Source organism: Chanos chanos, chromosome 7, assembly GCF_902362185.1.
Source record: "Chanos chanos chromosome 7, fChaCha1.1, whole genome shotgun sequence".
Classification (NCBI taxonomy): domain Eukaryota; kingdom Metazoa; phylum Chordata; class Actinopteri; order Gonorynchiformes; family Chanidae; genus Chanos; species Chanos chanos.
The window spans coordinates 2,292,665-2,311,658 of NC_044501.1; the positions used below are offsets into that span (position 1 = coordinate 2,292,665).

The window sequence follows — 18,994 nt, forward strand, 5'->3', positions numbered from 1 at the left end:
CACTGAAAACACTGCCTGGGTTTTCTCAGAGAGGAAACTTATCCCAAAACCTAGACAAGTGCTGCACTTACAACAACTTTAACCATCTTCATAATTACTCATTTTTAAATTTCTTAGTTTCCAGGAGAGTACGCCCTGCCCTGCCAAGACACTGTGACAGATCTGAAAAAGTAACACTCTTGTTTATGCTGGGCTCTGGGGTTGTGTTTCAGCAGTCAAACATGTCAGTTAAGATGCAAGTCCAGGCAAGATCCTGATGTTTTATTTATCCATGAGGCGAGACCATTGTTAGGAGTGAAGAATGTGTTAATGCAGGATTTACAGACCTACTGCAGGTGAGCAGGCTCCGTCTGAGCAGACCTGTCGCTGGGGTTACGTTAAAACACACCTGGCCCACCTCTTAAGGTGAGAGAGAGAGTGGGACAGGGGGAAGAGAGAGAGAGACGGGGGAGGGAGGGAGAGAGACAGGGGAGGCTTCTATTTTTCTCATTATTGCTTTTCAACATTTTTTGGGGGGGGCAGATGTGTCAATCATAAATGTGTGATCTTTCAAATGCTTTAAAACCTGACTCAGCTAATCACAACATCACTGGCTGAAAACATGTAGGAATGTCAAACTTTATTTAGTGAAAATACATGTGAGATTATGAAATGAATGCAGTTTGTGACAGGACAGCTGATACAGCACTGCTAAAGCTTACATCAAGAGGAATATAGCTTTCCACATCACACCAACATCTTACACAGAACCCTAATGAACTTTACAAAAGCAAACGAGATCCCTCTTATATACCATAGTGTACTGACATCATCACATCACACCAGCACATCACACAGAACCCTAATGAACTTTACAAAAGCAAACAAGATCCCTCTTATTTACCATAGTATACTCACATCATCACATCACACGAACACATCACACAGAACCCTAATGAACTTTACAAAAGCAAACAAGATCCCTCTTATTTACCATAGTATACTCACATCATCACATCACACGAACACATCACACAGAACCCTAATGAACTTTACAAAAGCAAACAAGATCCCTCTTATTTACCATAGTATACTCACATCATCACATCACACGGACACATCACACAGAACCCTAATGAACTTTACAAAAGATCCTTCTTATTTACCGCAGTATACTCACACGGCAGAGAAAACAACAGTGAAACAACAGCCAGTTATATATAATCAATATGAATTTTTACAAGGCAGTGATTTATAGTGTGTTAATCGCTATTGCTGAATGGTACATATCCTTCTACATCCATCAGATATATCTGATATATAAAATGTATTTACTGTCACACATATGAAATAAGTAATACTCAGACTATGAACCGCTACTATTTTTGGAATCTGAAACTGTGGAATAACAAGGTTAAAAAAAAAAAGTTATGTTTGTAAATATAGTAAAACAGACCGAGAGGAGGGGAACATTTAACTGGTTTTGAAAAACAATACTTTCAGTTCAGCTGAAATAGAAATAGTATTACATGACAAAGAAAAATTTAGTGCTAAGTTCAAACAGGAAGCGTCTGAAAACATCATTTTAATGAAAGCAGAGCAAGATAAGGATATGTATTACATCAAATGCATCTCAACAAAGTAAAGCATAAAAAAAACGTGAAACATAAAAATTGAAACACAAAAAAGTCAATTTACAAATCTCTAAAACCTCTATGATTAGCTACATACAATGAACAGACCAAGCATAATCAAAGGCAGCGTACACAAAAAAAAGCCATGTTATGACAACTTATTATCCACAACTTTGATAATAAAATCAAATCAAATCTTTGAATGCTAGAGGATAGACAGACTTAACCTATTTTCCAGTTTTCTCCAGGACAGTGAGAATCGAGTCTGTTCTGCAGAGAGACACTGAGTTATAGACCTCAAACCCTGCATAGAGGGGTTCAGTGAATGTAGACTGGAATGTGTGTAAGTGTGTGAGTGTGTGTGTGTCAGAGGAAACGCTGTAGAAGGACAGAGTGCCTGCCTTCCAGTCCAGATACACCCCCACTCTGAGGCAGTGTGGGGAGGGGGCAGGTATGTCTGTGCCCTGGTCCATGTGGAAGGCAGTGTAAATGTTATCAGAATATTCCAGACACCAGGACACTGCGTTGTGTCCAAGTCCACAGTCCTTACTGGGTCCTTTCCTCCTGATTCCTTTATAGACCACCCCAAAAGCAGCACTCCCAGTCCACTCAGCCTCCCAGTAACAACGTCCAGTCATTCCCTCTTTACACACAACCTGGGGCCAGACATCAAATCTGTCTGGGTGATCAGAATATGGCTGCCTCTCTCCCGCATGAGTGATTTTTTCATTCCCTTCAGAAAGACTCAGTTCTGGGTGGGCTGTGTTTGGGTCCAGGGTGAGATCACAGGCATCTGCAGGGCAAAAAAGGGTGATTAGAGGACACAACATATCAATACGATCAAGACTGTGTGTGTGTGTGTGTGTGTGTGTGTGTGTGCGTGTGTGTATGGATGTGTCTGTGTGTGTGTGTGTGTGTGTGTGTGTGTGTGTGTGTGTGTGTGTGTGTGTGTGTGTGTGTGTGTGGATGTGGATGTGTCTGTGTGTGTGTGTGTGTGTGTGTGTGTGTGTGTGTTTGACAGCCGTACATATAGGCTACTACACCAGTCTAGATTCCACCCCACTTATCACACTACATAACAACATGCAATATATAATAATATAATATAATATAATATATAATAACACAATCCATCATGTGTCTACCACAACCTTTTATTTACTTTCAGTTGCTAAGTAATGTGCACAGACTTAGTCATTGATAGCTTCTGTAACTGACTTCATCCAAGATAAGGGGTATGTGTGGAAACACAGACTATTTATCTGGGTTCCTGAGAGGAAGGCACCATTCCTAACTGCCTGAGGGGACCAAACATCACTCTGTGTTTCTTAATTGGGCTTTAAATGTGTTTTGGTTTGGTTTGTTCGATAAATTTGTTAAATAATTCTATGTAGATGTCAGTTGTTATATTTATTTGACTATAACCGTATATAATTATATATTAGCTATGCTCTATTGTTTGTTAACTCCTCTGTCTGTTGTCTGTTGTTTGGTGCTGGCTACTGAACTATATATACTGTATGTGTGTGGGAGCTCCATGTCTTTGTCACTGTGTCTGTCGCCCTGTCTCATTGTGTTTTACTGTTTTCTCACATTTTCTTAATCCCAGCTTGATCCTTGACTTCCCTCCATTGTCCACACTACAGCACAAAAAAGAAAAAAAGAAAAACAAAATAAGTGAGTATGTTATACACAGTAACATATAAAAAAGGAGGAGACAGAAACTTCAATACAGTCAAAGCGTTTTCATAATTTTATGATTAAAAAAAAATAATAATGATAATACTCTCTCTCTCTCTCTCTCTCTCTCTCTCACACACACACACTAGCCCCCCCCCCACACACACACATACACACACACACACACACACAGACACACACACATACACACACACTCACATACATACAAACATACACACACACACACACACACACACACGCGCGCGAGCAGCATTATCACTCTTCTTTCAGTCCTGTGCTCCACCTACTTGAGTTTGTCCAGTCGACAGTGTGGATCCTCCTTTCTGTCAGAGAGCAGTTTCACTCCTGAGTCTCCTGGGTGATTGTAGCTCAGATCCAGCTCTCTCAGGTGTGAGGGGTTTGAACTCAGAGCTGACGCCAGAGAAGAACAGCCTTCCTCTGTCACTAAACAGCCAGACAACCTACGCCGAAAGAGTAAGAATGAAGAAACTCTGAAGTAGGATGGTAAAGGCAAAAAAAATTTCTTCTCCTTTCCGATTGTATCAGTTGTGTATCAGCTATGTTTAAAAAATTAGCGTAAAATTCCTGATTTTTATATTTGGTTAAGGAACAGAGGTAAATCTAAAAAAAAAAAATACACACACACATATATATATATATATTCCATGTAATTACATTAATTGCCGTTCTTTTCAACAATCATTAGCATTGATAGCCCTGTTAATATTATTATTAATATTATTATTATTGTTAATATTATACTATTATGAAAACTGGAACATGGTCCAATACTTTTAACCCGGTAATAAAAGAGCTGTTTCACTGAGGGAAAAGCAGGGAAAAATAACAGAAAAAAAAATATTTATTGACTAATTCTTACCCCAGTATCTCCAGTTTACAGTGTGGATTCTTCAGTCCAGAAGAGAGCATCTTCACTCCTGAATCCTGAAGGTCATTGTTACTCAGGTCCAGTTCTCTCAGGGGACAGTTTACTGACTGTAGAACTGAGGCTACAGCTTCACAGGACTGTTCAGTGAGTTTACAACCAGCAAGTCTGGAGAGAGAGAACTTACAATGCCTTTGTTTGTTTTCAGTTTTGCATTTTAAATTGTATAGGTACTTTTTTAAATTGTAAATGACCTTCACAACCTCCTCAAGAAAAGGAACTACTTAAATATGAAGAATTATTTCTGATGATTGTCAGATTTGAGAATATTACACGGTCAAGTATTCTGCATAACTTTCTCTGTGAATAAAATTGCGGAAAGTCTGTGGGAATGTGCAATGTCTACTTAATTTGTCTCAACAGGTTAATTACATAAGGAAAAGCCATTTTAATGCTGTAAACTGACATTTGTGGATGAGACTGGCACCAGGTTTGACCATTTCCAACGAGTCCCAGCCAAGCAAGCAGCCAAGCAAGGCCTCAAACAACGGTTTATTAGATTCAACAACAAATTTGACTAGACACCAAACACTGACCTCAGTATCCCCAGTTTACAGTGTGGATTCTCCAGTCCCACACAGAGCAGCTTCACTCCTGAATCCTGAAGGTCATTGTTACTCAGGTCCAGTTCTCTCAGGGGACAGTTTACTGACTGTAGAACTGAGGCTACAGCTTCACAGGACTGTTCAGTGAGTTTACAACCAGCAAGTCTGGAGAGAAAGAGAGAGAGAGAGAGAGAGAGAAAGAGAACATTAGCCTGCAAGTCTAGAGTAGAAAATAAAATAAATGTGGGTGACAGTGATGTGGGCTGAAATGAATTTGTATTTTATAACAATGACTTTTTAAGAATTATTTTATGCTCTACTTCCTCACATATATTATGTGCTACAGCCAGGAGGCAAACTGTCAGACAACATAAATCTGTGTCATTTACCAAAGAGAGACAAGCCTGTAAAGATCCTTCAACAGGTTATTGTTATGTTATTAAAGATATACATGGTTGTACATCTTCATGAGGAATATAGTGAATAACAATACCAATACTAATGTCATGTGCAATGTCTGTTTTAGGCTTTTTCCAATACAGACATCTACATCATTAAAATATCCAAAAAGATAAGCAATTATTTATATACAGTAAGTCTTAAAGTCATGCTTACATAGACTTTCAAAGTATGTCTGCAATTTTCAGTACAATGCACAATTCAATGAATGTACCTTTCCCCACTGAGAAAAGACTGACCTCAGTATCTCCAGTTTACAGAGTGGACTCTTCAGTCCCACACAGAGAATCTTCACTCCTGAATCCTGAAGGTCATTGTTACTCAGGTCCAGTTCTCTCAGGGGACAGTTTACTGACTGTAGAACTGAAGCCAGGGTCTCACAGGACTGTTCAGTGAGATTACAACCAGCAAGTCTGGACAGAGAGAGAGAGAGAGAGAGAGAGAGAGAGAGAGAGAGAGAGAGAGAGAGAGACAGAGAGAGAGAGAGAGAGAGAGAGAGAGAGAGATAGAGAGAGAGAGAGAGAGAGAGAGAGAGAGAGAGAATACGTTATATTGTTTTCTTCTTCTTGTTACTGTTCTTGTTGGTAGCGGTCTTACTGTTGGGTATGTGAGGGTGTATATGTATGTGTTTAAAGTTTAAGGTTTATCCATATTTAGTTATGTTATGTTATTGCCACAATCATTTCTGGATTTTTCTCATTATTACAAAACTCAAAAGACATTATGAGAAATAAGCCTAACTATTATTGACAAACGAGAGGATGGTTTTAGCAGAGCAACCCTGCCATGTTCTGCTTTAAGCAAAAAAGCTTTAATGCTTTTAATGTGGTGCCACTTTTTTCTGGGTAATAGAGAAAGTTTGAATTAATGTGAGATGAGATTATTTGTGTGACTCCAATAAACATTAATTCAATGTCTATTTCAAAGGAAACTATCAAGAAAGTGTATTAGTTTTCAGTCTTAACTGTGATACTTTGTGACAGTTTATCAGAGGTCACTACAAATGTTGTAATACACCAGAAATGTACCATTACCTATGTGTTTACTTTGTCATTTGCTTTGTTCAAATGAATGCTACATATCCTGTGAAATTTCCATCCAGAGTCACTGACCTCAGTATCTCCAGTTTACAGTGTGGATTCTTCAGTCCCACACAGAGCAGCTTCACTCCTGAATCCTGAAGGTCATTGTTACTCAGGTCCAGTTCTCTCAGGGGACAGTTTACTGACTGTAGAACTGAGGCTACAGATGAACAGGACTGTTCAGTGAGTTTACACCCAGCAAGTCTGGAGAGAGAGAGAGAGAGAGAGAGACAGAGAGAGAGAGAGAGAGAGAGAGAGAGAGAGAGTTAAATAGGGAATATCCAAAGATTTCATGTCTTATGTTTGGTATAATTGTATAGATTGGTAACTTGACAGTTCACAGTTACAAGCACAGGCCAATTTAGTTATGTATTTACCTGCAAGTGTTTTAATATGCTGCAAATCTTTGAAAAAAATCCAATCTGCAAACAATTCCAATTTGCTTTCAAATAAACATTATTAAGGTGGTCTATTAGAACAGTACGAAGCTGAAAACTCACAGAGCTTTTCTGCAGCACCTCACAGCTGGGACCAGTCTCCTACGACCCTCATCTGATGTGTTGTATTTCTTCAGGTCAAACTCATCCAGCACTTCCTCTGACATCAGAAACATGTAGGCCAGTGCTGTGCATTGTGTAAGTGAGAGTTTGATCTTATAGTTCTTTGACTTGAGATAAGCTTGAATTTCTTCATGAACTGAGCAATCATGCATTTCAGTCAAGCAGTGCAGTAAATTGATCCATCTTTCAGGGGGGACACTATGCTTTTGGATCCCTTTGAGGTTTCGGATCGCTTTCTTAATGCTCTCTGGGTTGTTCTCTGTGTGTGTCAGCAGACCCTGTAGGAGTTTCTGGTTGGACTCCACTGAGATTCCATGAAGGAAGCGAATGAACAGATCTAACCGTCCAGTCTTAATCTCCAAAGCTTTATCCAATGTTCCCTTAAGCAACACATCCAAGGGAGTATTCTTTAGTACAAACCCAGATCTGTCCTCCAGAAAATACTTCAGCTCCTCTGTGTTCTTGTTTATATAACAGTAAAACACATAGAGAGCAGCAAAGAACTCTTGAACAGTCAGATGCACAAAGCAGTAGACTTTTCTCTGATGAAGCACAGATTCTTCCTTAAAGATCTCAGTACAAATCCCAGAGTACACTGTGGCATCACTCACATCAATGCCACATTCTCCCAGATCCTCATCATAAAACATGGCATTGCCTTTCAACAGCTGTTTGAAAGCCAGCTTAGCAAGTTTCAGGAAAATCTCCTTGCTTGATTCTAGAAGATTTTTTGGGCTGGTCTCATATGTTTCTTCATATTTCTGGTTTTTCATGTTTGTCTGAATGAGGAGGAAGTGTGTGTACATCTCAGTAAGAGTTTTAGGGATCTCTTTTACATTGTCTTGACGCAGCATTTCCTGAAGCACAGTGGCTGAAATCCAACAGAACACTGGGATGTGACACATGATGTGGAGGCTCCTTGATGTTTTGATGTGTGTTATGATTCTGTTGGCTTGACTCTCATCACTGATTCTTTTCCTGAAGTATTCCTCTTTCTGTGAATCAGTGAATCCTGCTATTTCTGTCACACGACTGATGAACTGAGAGGGGATCTGATTGGCTGCTGCTGGTCTGGAGGTTATCCAGATGAGTGCAGAGGGAAGAAGATTTCCTTTGATGAGGTTTGATATCAGTTTGTTCACCGATGACGTTGTGGTCACATCACAAATTGTCTCAGAAAAATCCAACTGAAGTCGACTCTCATCTAAACCATCAAAGACAAACACCATTTTACAAATATTATACTTCTTTGGATCCAAGTCTTTCAGTTCTGGGTGAAACTCTAACAGAAGTCCATGAAGACTGTAGTGCTCATCTTTAATTAAGTTCAACTCCCGGAAAGGAAGTACAAACATGAAATCAATGCCCTGATTGGTTGTTCCTTCTGCCCAGTCCAGAATGAACTTCTGTACAGTCACTGTTTTTCCAATTCCAGCGATGCCCTTGGTGAGAACAGTTCTGATTTCTTTTTCTTTTCTGTTCTCTGTAGGCTCCTGAGTCGTCAGGGGGTTGAAGATGTCAGTGCAGTTAATTAGTATGTCTTGTGAACTTTGTGTCCTGGGTGCTATTTCCATCTGTAAAACCTCATGTTCTTCATTCACTCCTTCACTCTCTCCCTCTATGATGTAAAGCTCTGTGTAAATCCTGTTGAGGAGGATTTGATCTCCTCGTAGTGTGTTTCCCTCAAATAAGTATTCACACTTCTTTTTCATGATGGTTTTATGAGCTACAGTAGTTCTCAGCAGGACATGATCTGATGTAGAGTCGGAGACACTGGGTTGCTGTAGAACAGGACGTGTTTTGGATCTCGTTCTGAGATGATACTGGGTCAGAGATCCACTTCTCCTGTAGCCGAGAAAGAGACAGAGAGATTTCAGCAGGAAGAGATATTCATTCTAAATATATTTAGTTGGCATAGAGTGGAGGCCAGTGTCAGGATACTGTAATGTCTCTGGGTCTCTGAGAGCCAATTTGCACTGGTCACACCTGAAGTAATAGAAGGTTAGTCTTAGGTTCTAAAATCGGATGGACACTTTCCCTGATTCATTCATCAATGGTGTAAGTTTACCTTTCTTTGGCAATATATCGGTCTTAATTAATGTTTTGAGACATAACATGGCATGATTCACAAAGTCCAACATGTGATAAAAATGACCAGAATGAACTTCCATATTCATCACAACTGATTAGTGGATGTTGAGCATTCATGCTGAGCAGAGGCAAGCAAGAAGACAATATAACACCAGCAATCTGGGAAAAGCTCATGAATAAATGAATAAACGGTGCCCAAAGCTGTGAGTTTTAATGCTGAGGTTCAGGTCCCTTGAGCTGGATCAGGTGTCCTCCCTGGCTGTGCTGCTGGATAGGGTGTGCTCCAGTCTGTCGCACTTCAGTTGGACATGAATTTAGGGACATTGCATGTCCTTAGATACAGGTTGCATTCATGCGCCGTAGTCCCATAGAGATGTGGAAGCTGGCCAGGGGTTGACTTCACATGTTTTTCAGATGATAGTTATTTATATTTACAGTTGGAAAGTCCAATTCATCATTTCCTTACCATTACCAAGGACATAAAATGAACAAATAAAAGCTTGACCCTGGCGTTAGTCTCAGTCTAAGAATATATGAATGATTCTACATCTCTAACGCCAAGACAGTCCGTAAACACACACCAATGCCATATTACACTCACTGCAGTCTTTATAAAAATACACACCCATACTATATTACACTCACTGCAGTCTTTATAAAAATAAATACACACCCATACTATATTACACTCACTGCAGTCTTTATAAAAATAAACACACACCCATACCATATTACACTCACTGCAGTCTTTATAAAAATACACCCCCCTACTATATTACACTCACTGCAGTCTTTATAAAAATAAACACAAACCCATACCATATTACACTCACTGCAGTCTTTATAAAAATAAATACACACCCATACCATATTACACTCACTGTAGACTTTATAAAAATAAACACAGACTACAGTGAGTGTAATATAGTATAGGTGTGTGTTTATAAAAATAAAGACTACAGTCCGTGTAAGATAGTATAGGTGTGTGTTTATAAAATAAAGACTACAGTGACTACCACACTCACTGTAGTCTTTATTTTAATATACACACACATATACTATCTGACTACACTCACTGACACCTGTACACATAGTCTTTAGCCATGCGGACAGCATTACAGTTCAGAGACAGAGCCAAAATCAGTTTATCATTAGTCATGTGTTACATGTGTGTCTCATTCTCTTGGTTCAGAAAACACTAAATATACACCTAGAACAATGGCTAACACTGAGCCAGGCAGCACTGTGGGCCACTCATGATAATGCTATATGCACACATATGTAAATACACTCGCTCACTCTGGGCCACTCATGATAATGCTATATGCACACATATGTAAATACAGTCGCTCACCCTGGGCCACTCATGATAATGCTATATGCACACATATGTAAATACACTCGCTCACTCTGGGCCACTCATGATAATGCTATATGCACACATATGTAAATACACTCGCTCACTCTGGGCCACTCATGATAATGCTATATGCACACATATGTAAATACAGTCGCTCACCACGGGCCACTCATGATAATGCTATATGCACACATATGTAAATACAGTCGCTCACCGCGGGCCACTCATGATAATGCTATTTGCACACATATGTAAATACAGTCGCTCACCGCGGGCCACTCATGATAATGCTATATGCACACATATGTAAATACAGTCGCTCACCCTGGGTCACTCATGATAATGCTATATGCACACATATGTAAATACAGTCGCTCACCCTGGGTCATTCATGATAATGCTATATGCACACATATGTAAATACAGTCACTCACCCTGGGCCACTCATGATAATGCTATATGCACACATATGTAAATACAGTCACTCACCCTGGGCCACTCATGATAATGCTATATGCACACATATGTAAATACAGTCGCTCACCCTGGGTCACTCATGATAATGCTATATGCACACATATGTAAATACAGTCGCTCACCGTGGGCCACTCATGATAATGCTATATGCACACATATGTAAATACAGTCACTTACCCTGGGCCACTCATGATAATGCTATATGCACACATATGTAAATACAGTCACTTACCCTGGGCCACTCATGATAATGCTATATGCACACATATGTAAATACAGTCACTTACCCTGGGCCACTCATGATAATGCTATATGCACACATATGTAAATACAGTCGCTTACCCTGGGCCACTCATGATAATGCTATATGCACACATATGTAAATACAGTCACTTACCCTGGGCCACTCATGATAATGCTATATGCACACATATGTAAATACAGTCGCTCACCCTGGGTCACTCATGATAATGCTATATGCACACATATGTAAATACAGTCGCTCACCCTGGGTCACAGGGGACTGGTTCTCCACTGAAGTCTGGTGGGTAAGGCATGGATTTGTCACTCTTCATAGACACACAGCTGGATACTGGAGATCCTGGTCTCTGTGTCTGGTACTCAACACTCTCCTCTTCCTCAGTGACCTCTGACCGCCTCCTCTTAGGGGCAGTACGCCCCTCCTCCTCAGAGTACCTCCTCCTGGGGGCAGTACGCCCCTCCTCCTTAGAGAGACTCATTTTAGAGGCAGTGTTCTCCTCCTCACTCTTCCAGTGAGGTTTATTTTGGTCCTGTGGGATGATCACAGAATGTGGACATCAGACATTAGAACTATAAAGACACACACACACACACACACACACACACACACATACACATACACAGACACACACACACATACACACGCACACGCACACACACCCACACACACATACACACACATGCACACATATACACACACACATAAATACACACACACACACACACACATTCACACACACATACATACACACACGCACACATACACACACATACACGCACACCAATACACATATACACACACACATACACATACACACACACATACACACACATACACACACACACACACACACACATACACACATAAACGGTTTCACACAGTTCCTCTGCCTTCCTGCAACAGCTACTGGATTATAAATATTCATTTCAGACTGCATAATGTCAAAACCTAAACATACACTAATAGATGACATGTACAGGTGCTGAATTAAATACTACAAACATACAAAACAAAAGCAAAATTAAAGTAACTGAAAAACTAATATGCCAACGCTAAGGGAAAAAAACACCAACAACAGATGAGGCAGTTATAACAGAGGTGTGACAATACACATTTTACTCTTTTAGTTTCTGAATTCTCAATTTGTAGTCATTCAAACAGTGACCTGTAGAGGGTGATGCAACGCTAACAGAGAAATAACAAAAACAAACAAACAAACAAACAAACAGATGGAGCTACAGCCTCTCACACGTTAGCAAGAAACGTCAAAGTCAATCCTATTAGAGATATTGGGTTAGGAAGGCACAAACGTCACGCAAGGTTGTGGGCTTGTGGCTCAAACAACCAGGGGTTTTCCCTCACGGACTGCAGTTTGATAGTTCACGATGCAAAACCCAGAGCCTGTGTATTAGGACTCCAATATTTTCGAAACTGACGCTGTTCTCAAGGTGTTCTGTATGTATACATTTACATATCTGTACCAACCAAACATAGATATAGACACACGTGCAAACAAAAATGATCACCGTCGTTCCATTACTGTATGTGGTTCTCCAAATATGTATGTTTCTGTTTATTGCTTTTGGAGTCTCTTGTGCTGCAGTTTTCTACAAACCACAGGCCCCACGAAGACGAAAGCGGAACGAGAGCTAAGCATCTGCGTATTCGTTCAGGCAGGTTTTCAAATCGTTTATTATTCACAAAACGGTAAAATGGCCGCGATTTGTTTCATCCTTAAAATTGCTCACGGGCACAGTATTAGACTATCAGCCTATGTGAATCTTAAATAAAACAGCTTCTTTGTCGTTCACGACGTGCTTTTAGCCTGATCAAGTGAAAAGCCCTCAAAACGCGACTAGCCTTCAAAACGCGTGTAATGTCCCGCGTCCTGGTAGGTTTGCTATTGATTAAATCACGTAAAAGTATGAATATATGCTCATTAGTCAAACCGATCACACTCAACGCCGTTTCATGATGTACTTTCAAATACTCACCGTAAAATTTGACGATATTGTTTTCACTGCGATGTTGTTTACAGGACTACGTAGTAGGCTACTGGTCTTTCGGTTTCACTTTGTTCGTAACTTTCATGAAGTTTTAACCCAGCTGTAATGCCGATAGGTGTTGTCGTAGGCCTGTATAATCAGAGGACGACTGCTAGTTACACGTTGTGCTGAACAGAGATGTTTCACCTCTGCATGGTAAAATTCACGCATTTATCGCGTCTTCTGAATTTTTCTTTTGTGGCTTTTCTGTGATGGTGCTGTTGTTGTATCGTCTAGTAGTTGTCATTAGCATCTCAAAGCATTATTATTTGGATAAGAATAAACGAAGTATTGCATCCATTCCGAGAGGAGTGGGAGGAGTAACCCATGTACAGTACATATACCTCACTATATATTCCTGTATGCATTCACGCTGATTTGAGAAAGATGCACGGTACACCCGGTGACTAAAATTCTGAAGGTCCTTTGGTACGCAAATTGATGTAGATGTAGTAAATTAATTAATACAGATTTAACGATATTAACGGACATTTAAAGATATTTGGCTTTGTACAATCTCACTACAAATCTGAATCCCCAAATAAATCAGGCGTTGAGGAATGTTTCAGGGGTGTGTTTTTGTAACTCAGGATATGAGTGGTATATGCGTATATTCTGTTAAACATTGGGATATCAACTTGTAATCCTGTAATGTCTGTAAAACAGCATCATGGATCAGCAAAACGCACTACAAATAAAGTGAGTGAGTCGTAATTATTTTTAACTCACAGGTTTTCCATTATTTTAAAAAGCTAAAAAGACCTATTCCTAAAAAAGCTTAATAGGTGATGACTTAGCACATCGGACAGATGAGAGTCGGGGTCGCACGAGGGCACACAAGCAGTAAGCGATGAGGTCAGTCACTGATCAGCTGGAGAAGTGAGGCATACACCATGTCAGTTACTAAACAGTTTTTGGGAAATTAACAAAGGATCATTTTATTTTCCACATTGTAGTTCTTTGATATTTTGATACTTCTGAGAGAAAACAAGAGGATTTTTTTTAATATAATCAACATAAATGACTAACTGAAATTAGTGATAACACATTACTTACTCACTCAAGCTAAATCTAACAGCCTCCTTTTTATATATATTTTATATGTGTGTGTGTGTGTGTGTGTGTGTGTGTACACAGTGTTACAACAGGAAAGCCAAAGTGAAGATCTTAAACATACAAATGCTTTAAACAGTTCTTAAATCTATGTATCTTTGTGTGTGAGTGTGTGTGTGTGTGTGTGTGTGTGTGTGTGTGTGCGCGTACACAGTGTGACAACAGGAAAGCCAAAGTGAAGATCTTAAACATACAAATGCTTTAAGCAGTTCTTAAATCTTACAGCAACCGTGTCATATCTTGATTCCATCTCCTCTGAAAATATTATTAATGATTTAAAAAATCATAAATCCTTAGTTATCTTAGACTAGGAAATTCAACTCTGTGGGTTTAAGATTGCTTGATAACATTGTATATGCTCCACTATTCCATTTAATTGACGTTTTGTATTTTTGATCACATCACATACAGTTAGATATTGCAATGTGTATAATACATAAGTTAAATATACAAACCAACAACAGAAGTTATATAGTACGTATGTTGCTGCTCCTGTGTCGTGCATTGTATTGTATATTGGACATCTTGTGCCCACTGTTGTTTTGCACACTATATTGCATTATTGTGTCATATTTACTGTGTATCTATTGTATTTTTTTTTGTATTTATTGTGTATTTTGTGTACTGCACAGAGAACACCAAGAAAAATTCCTAGTGCATGTAATGTACCATGACAAATAAAGGTGATTCTGATTCTGATTCTGATTGCATTTACATCTACTTTGAGAGTTTAAATGTCTACTCAGTCCAACTCTGAACAAGGAGACAGAACAGAAGAGAAGATGAGTGATTTGTGCACTGAGGGATGTTGAATCTGTGGATGTGATTAACATTTCCTTGAACTATGTATGTGTATGATCTCATCTGACTCCAGCTTATAAAGTACCTCACTGTAACATCAGTTACATGTTATGTAAATTACATAACTGTAAAGTTTAGCAGTCCCTCTAAATCACAACTCCCAATAAAATGAGACATTTGACCACTCACTGAAGCATCTGTTGAAAGATGTTATTCTGATCAAGTCTATGTGTGGCATCCACATTTAAGAAATAAAACTAAATTTATGTAAAGACATCAGAGACATTTTTTGGCATTTTTGTTTTATAATGAATAAACTCATTAAGCATTTCATTCCATTTTTTTTACATCCATGATGTTGGCCATGGTTGAAATAGAAACACACTCTGGTAAATGTGTTGTGCTGACCTGAGCGTCTCCAATTTAACTTTTTCTTTCTAACTTTGTTTGTGGTCACATGGTTTACAAACTTTGTCCAGTTGAATGCTTATCATAAACAAACACATAAACAAACAAACAAACAAACAAACAAATATATATATATCGGGTCCATAAACAGCACAAATAAATTATACTCCTTATCATGATAATCTCAGATACACTGACAGAACCTTTAGGCCAGACCTCGACCTGGGGATGGATTGAGCCAATGGCGCAAGGCCACACCTCTACCTGGGGACGGATCAAACCAATGGCGCGAGGCCAAACCTCGACCTGGGGATGGATTGAGCCAATGGCGCGAGGCCACACCTCTACCTGGGGACGGATCGAACCAATGGCGCGAGGCCAGACCTCGACCTGGGGTTGGATTGAGCCAATGGTGCGAGGCCAGAGTTCATAAACGCTCCCTCCATTTCACTTCCCTGGGCGACCTCAGATCTCTTCTTGACAAAATGGGCACAGGCAAGTTTTTCTCATTTCTCTTAGGCAGATGTTCTAGTATAAAATGCATTACTCAGAGTCATGGTTAGTCCTCCGCATAACAATTCCACCGAGTTGTCTGTCTTAAAGGACATACTATAGTGTGGGTTGTCTGTCTTTAAGGACATACTATAGTGTGGGTGGTCTGTCTTTAAGGACATGCTATGGTGTGGGTGGTCTGTCTTTAAGGATATACTATAGTGTGGGTTGTGTGTCTTAAGGACATACTATAGTGTGGGTTGTCTGTCTTTAAGGATATACTATAGTGTGGGTTGTCTGTCTTTAAGGACATACTATAGTGTGGGTGGTCTGTCTTTAAGGACATGCTATGGTGTGGGTTGTCTGTCTTTAAGAACATACTATAGTGTGGGTTGTCTGTCTTTAAGGACATACTATGGTGTGGGTTGTCTGTCTTTAAGGACATACTATAGTGTGGGTTGTCTGTCTTTAAGGACATACTATAGTGTGGGCTGTGTGTCTTTAAGGACATACTATAGTGTGGGTTGTGTCTTTAAGGACATACTATAGTGTGGGTTGTCTGTCTTTAAGGACATACTATAGTGTGGGTGGTCTGTCTTTAAGGACATGCTATAGTGTGGGTTTTCTGTCTTTAAGGACATACTATAGTGTGGGTTGTCTGTCTTTAAGGACATACTATAGTGTGGGTTGTCTGTCTTTAAGGACATACTATAGTGTGGGTTTTCTGTCTTTAAGGACATGCTATAGTGTGGGTTGTCTGTCTTTAAGGACATACTATAGTGCGGGTTGTCTGTCTTTAAGGACATATGGTGTGGGTGGTCTGTCTTTAAGGACATGCTATGGTGTGGGTTGTCTGTCTTTAAGGACATACTATAGTGCGGGTTGTCTGTCTTTAAGGACATATGGTGTGGGTGGTCTGTCTTTAAGGACATGCTATAGTGTGGGTTGTCTGTCTTTAAGGACATACTATAGTGTGGGTTGTCTGTCTTTAAGGACATGCTATGGTGTGGGTTGTCTGTCTTTAAGGACATACTATGGTGTGGGTTGTCTGTCTTTAAGGACATATGGTGTGGGTGGTCTGTCTTTAAGGACATGCTATGGTGTGGGTTGTCTGTCTTTAAGGACATGCTATGGTGTGGGTTGTCTGTCTTTAAGGACATGCTATGGTGTGGGTTGTCTGTCTTTAAGGACATGCTATGGTGTGGGTTGGCAGGGATACAGTAGATGTCACCATCAGCTGCAGCAGTGAGAGGAAAGACAAGAGACATTAAGACCTGCAGTCCTTCAGTTCTCAGTCAGCATCAGTATCCTGTCTGGGCATAAAATCAGCACCCGTTTGGCTCCTAATGTGGACATGTAGTCCACTCAGCTGAAAATTAGAAAAAAAAAATTAAAAAACAGTTAGATCTCTATGGCAACGGCGTTGTCTACAATTTGTAGCCAGTAATATAGTATGGTTTTGTTGCATAGTACATGTTTTGCTCTGACCTGTAATAAATTTTTCAAAAATCTCTAATTAGTAATCTGACAAAACTGGTGTCTGTTATGATTTTCACCTCTGAGTTTAAATCTGTTACTCTTTTTTTCACAAGAAAAAAATAAACAAGTAAATGTTAACATCATACTACCTCACTGATAGCTAAATAAACACACTTCCCATCAGTAACTTACATATGTGTACCATACATGTAAATGTTGTCCCTCTGTAAATCAGTAATTCATATTCTATCAAAACACAGGTCAATAAAGGCTTTTCTTTCAAAGGTGCTTTATTTGGTAAACATGGAAATGAGAGGTGACAGGACATGAGATAAACCAATGAGACAAACTGTCTTTATGACGGTCAGACACATGAACAACCACAGGAAAAAAAAATATCACATGGAAACAGGATTAGCTCATTTCCTTCATTACTGTAATCTGATATGAATTACTCGATGTAATATAATTTAATATCACAAATTTGCTTCATGTGTCTCTCTGTATATATTGTACGGTTATACAGTGCAGTACAGTTTGACTTACGAAGCGACAAAAGTTAGAAATGCTCATACCACCATCTGACATTGACACTCAATGAGTTTAAAAGACCTGCACAGATTTTTCAAAGACACATATTAGACTGCCAGGACAAGCCAAATACAAAAATCACAGTAAATGGCAATTTCCTATTCCTATTAATCTATAAAAAAAAAATATACATATAATCTTTAATAATTATTACATATAATCATAGAACTTCTCCATCTGACATTTGTGAGAATTTATAATGCTTGCTTTGAAGTAGGTTCAATAACACTGCTACCAAATCAATGGCACAAAAGATTAAAGATTAAAAATAAACATCTCTCTCTCTCTCTCTCTGTCTGTCTGTCTTTCTCTCTCTGTCTGTCTGTCTCTCTCTCTCTGTCTGTCTGTCTCTCTCTCTCTGTCTGTCTGTCTGTCTCTCTCTCTCTCTCTGTCTGTCTCTCTGTCTGTCTGTCTCCCTTTGACATTAAAAACTGTATGACACTACTGCTCCCTCATTGGTCTCACATGTAGATCTGGGTCTCACCTGAGGACCCAGAAAAGACAAGATGAAATTTGTGGTTTTATGCAAACATCTAAAAAAAAACCCCAAAACAAAACATTATTTTTTTTAACATTCACAAAAGTCATTCGAGTCAAAGTGTATGTTTTATACGAAACATAAAATTAATTCATAATTTACATTTACATTACATTCTTCATTGCTCTAAAAAGCTTTCAAATGTGTTAGCATTCTTCCTAAAAAAAAAACAAAAACAAAAACAAAAACAAAAAAAAACTTTGGAGTGATTACAGACTGACCTTGACTGAAAAGTGTTTGTGAGTAACAACAGTAGTCACATTGACCTTGTCATATTGTGACGTATGGTCATGATGACTGACAGTAGTCACACTGTCATATTGTGACGTATTGTCGTGATGACTGACATTAGTCACACTGTCATATTGTGACGTATGGTCATAACGACTGACATTAGACACACTGTCATATTGTAACATATGGTCATAACG

At 39.2% G+C, this 18,994-nt stretch overlaps 2 protein-coding genes across 2 annotated transcripts in view; both read right to left on the reverse strand.

The window, feature by feature from the left end:
• Window positions 1-1,840: 1,840 nt before the first annotated feature.
• LOC115817114 (NACHT, LRR and PYD domains-containing protein 12-like) lies at window positions 1,841-11,427 on the reverse strand (the record flags this gene model as incomplete). The annotated part of the gene is made up of 8 exons (XM_030780359.1): window positions 1,841-2,406; window positions 3,207-3,253; window positions 4,195-4,368; window positions 4,797-4,970; window positions 5,504-5,677; window positions 6,377-6,550; window positions 6,847-8,751; window positions 11,342-11,427. Coding segments are annotated over 8 exons (3,300 nt in total), but the record flags the coding sequence as incomplete, so codon positions are not given.
• Window positions 11,428-18,743: 7,316 nt separating this feature from the next.
• LOC115817607 (NLR family CARD domain-containing protein 3) overlaps window positions 18,744-18,994 on the reverse strand; it is a 9,769-nt gene continuing 9,518 nt past the window's right edge. Inside the window, exon 7 of the mRNA XM_030780933.1 lies at window positions 18,744-18,994. This exon is cut by the window's right edge and continues 1,724 nt beyond it. The gene's annotated coding sequence lies outside the window, so the exon portion shown is untranslated.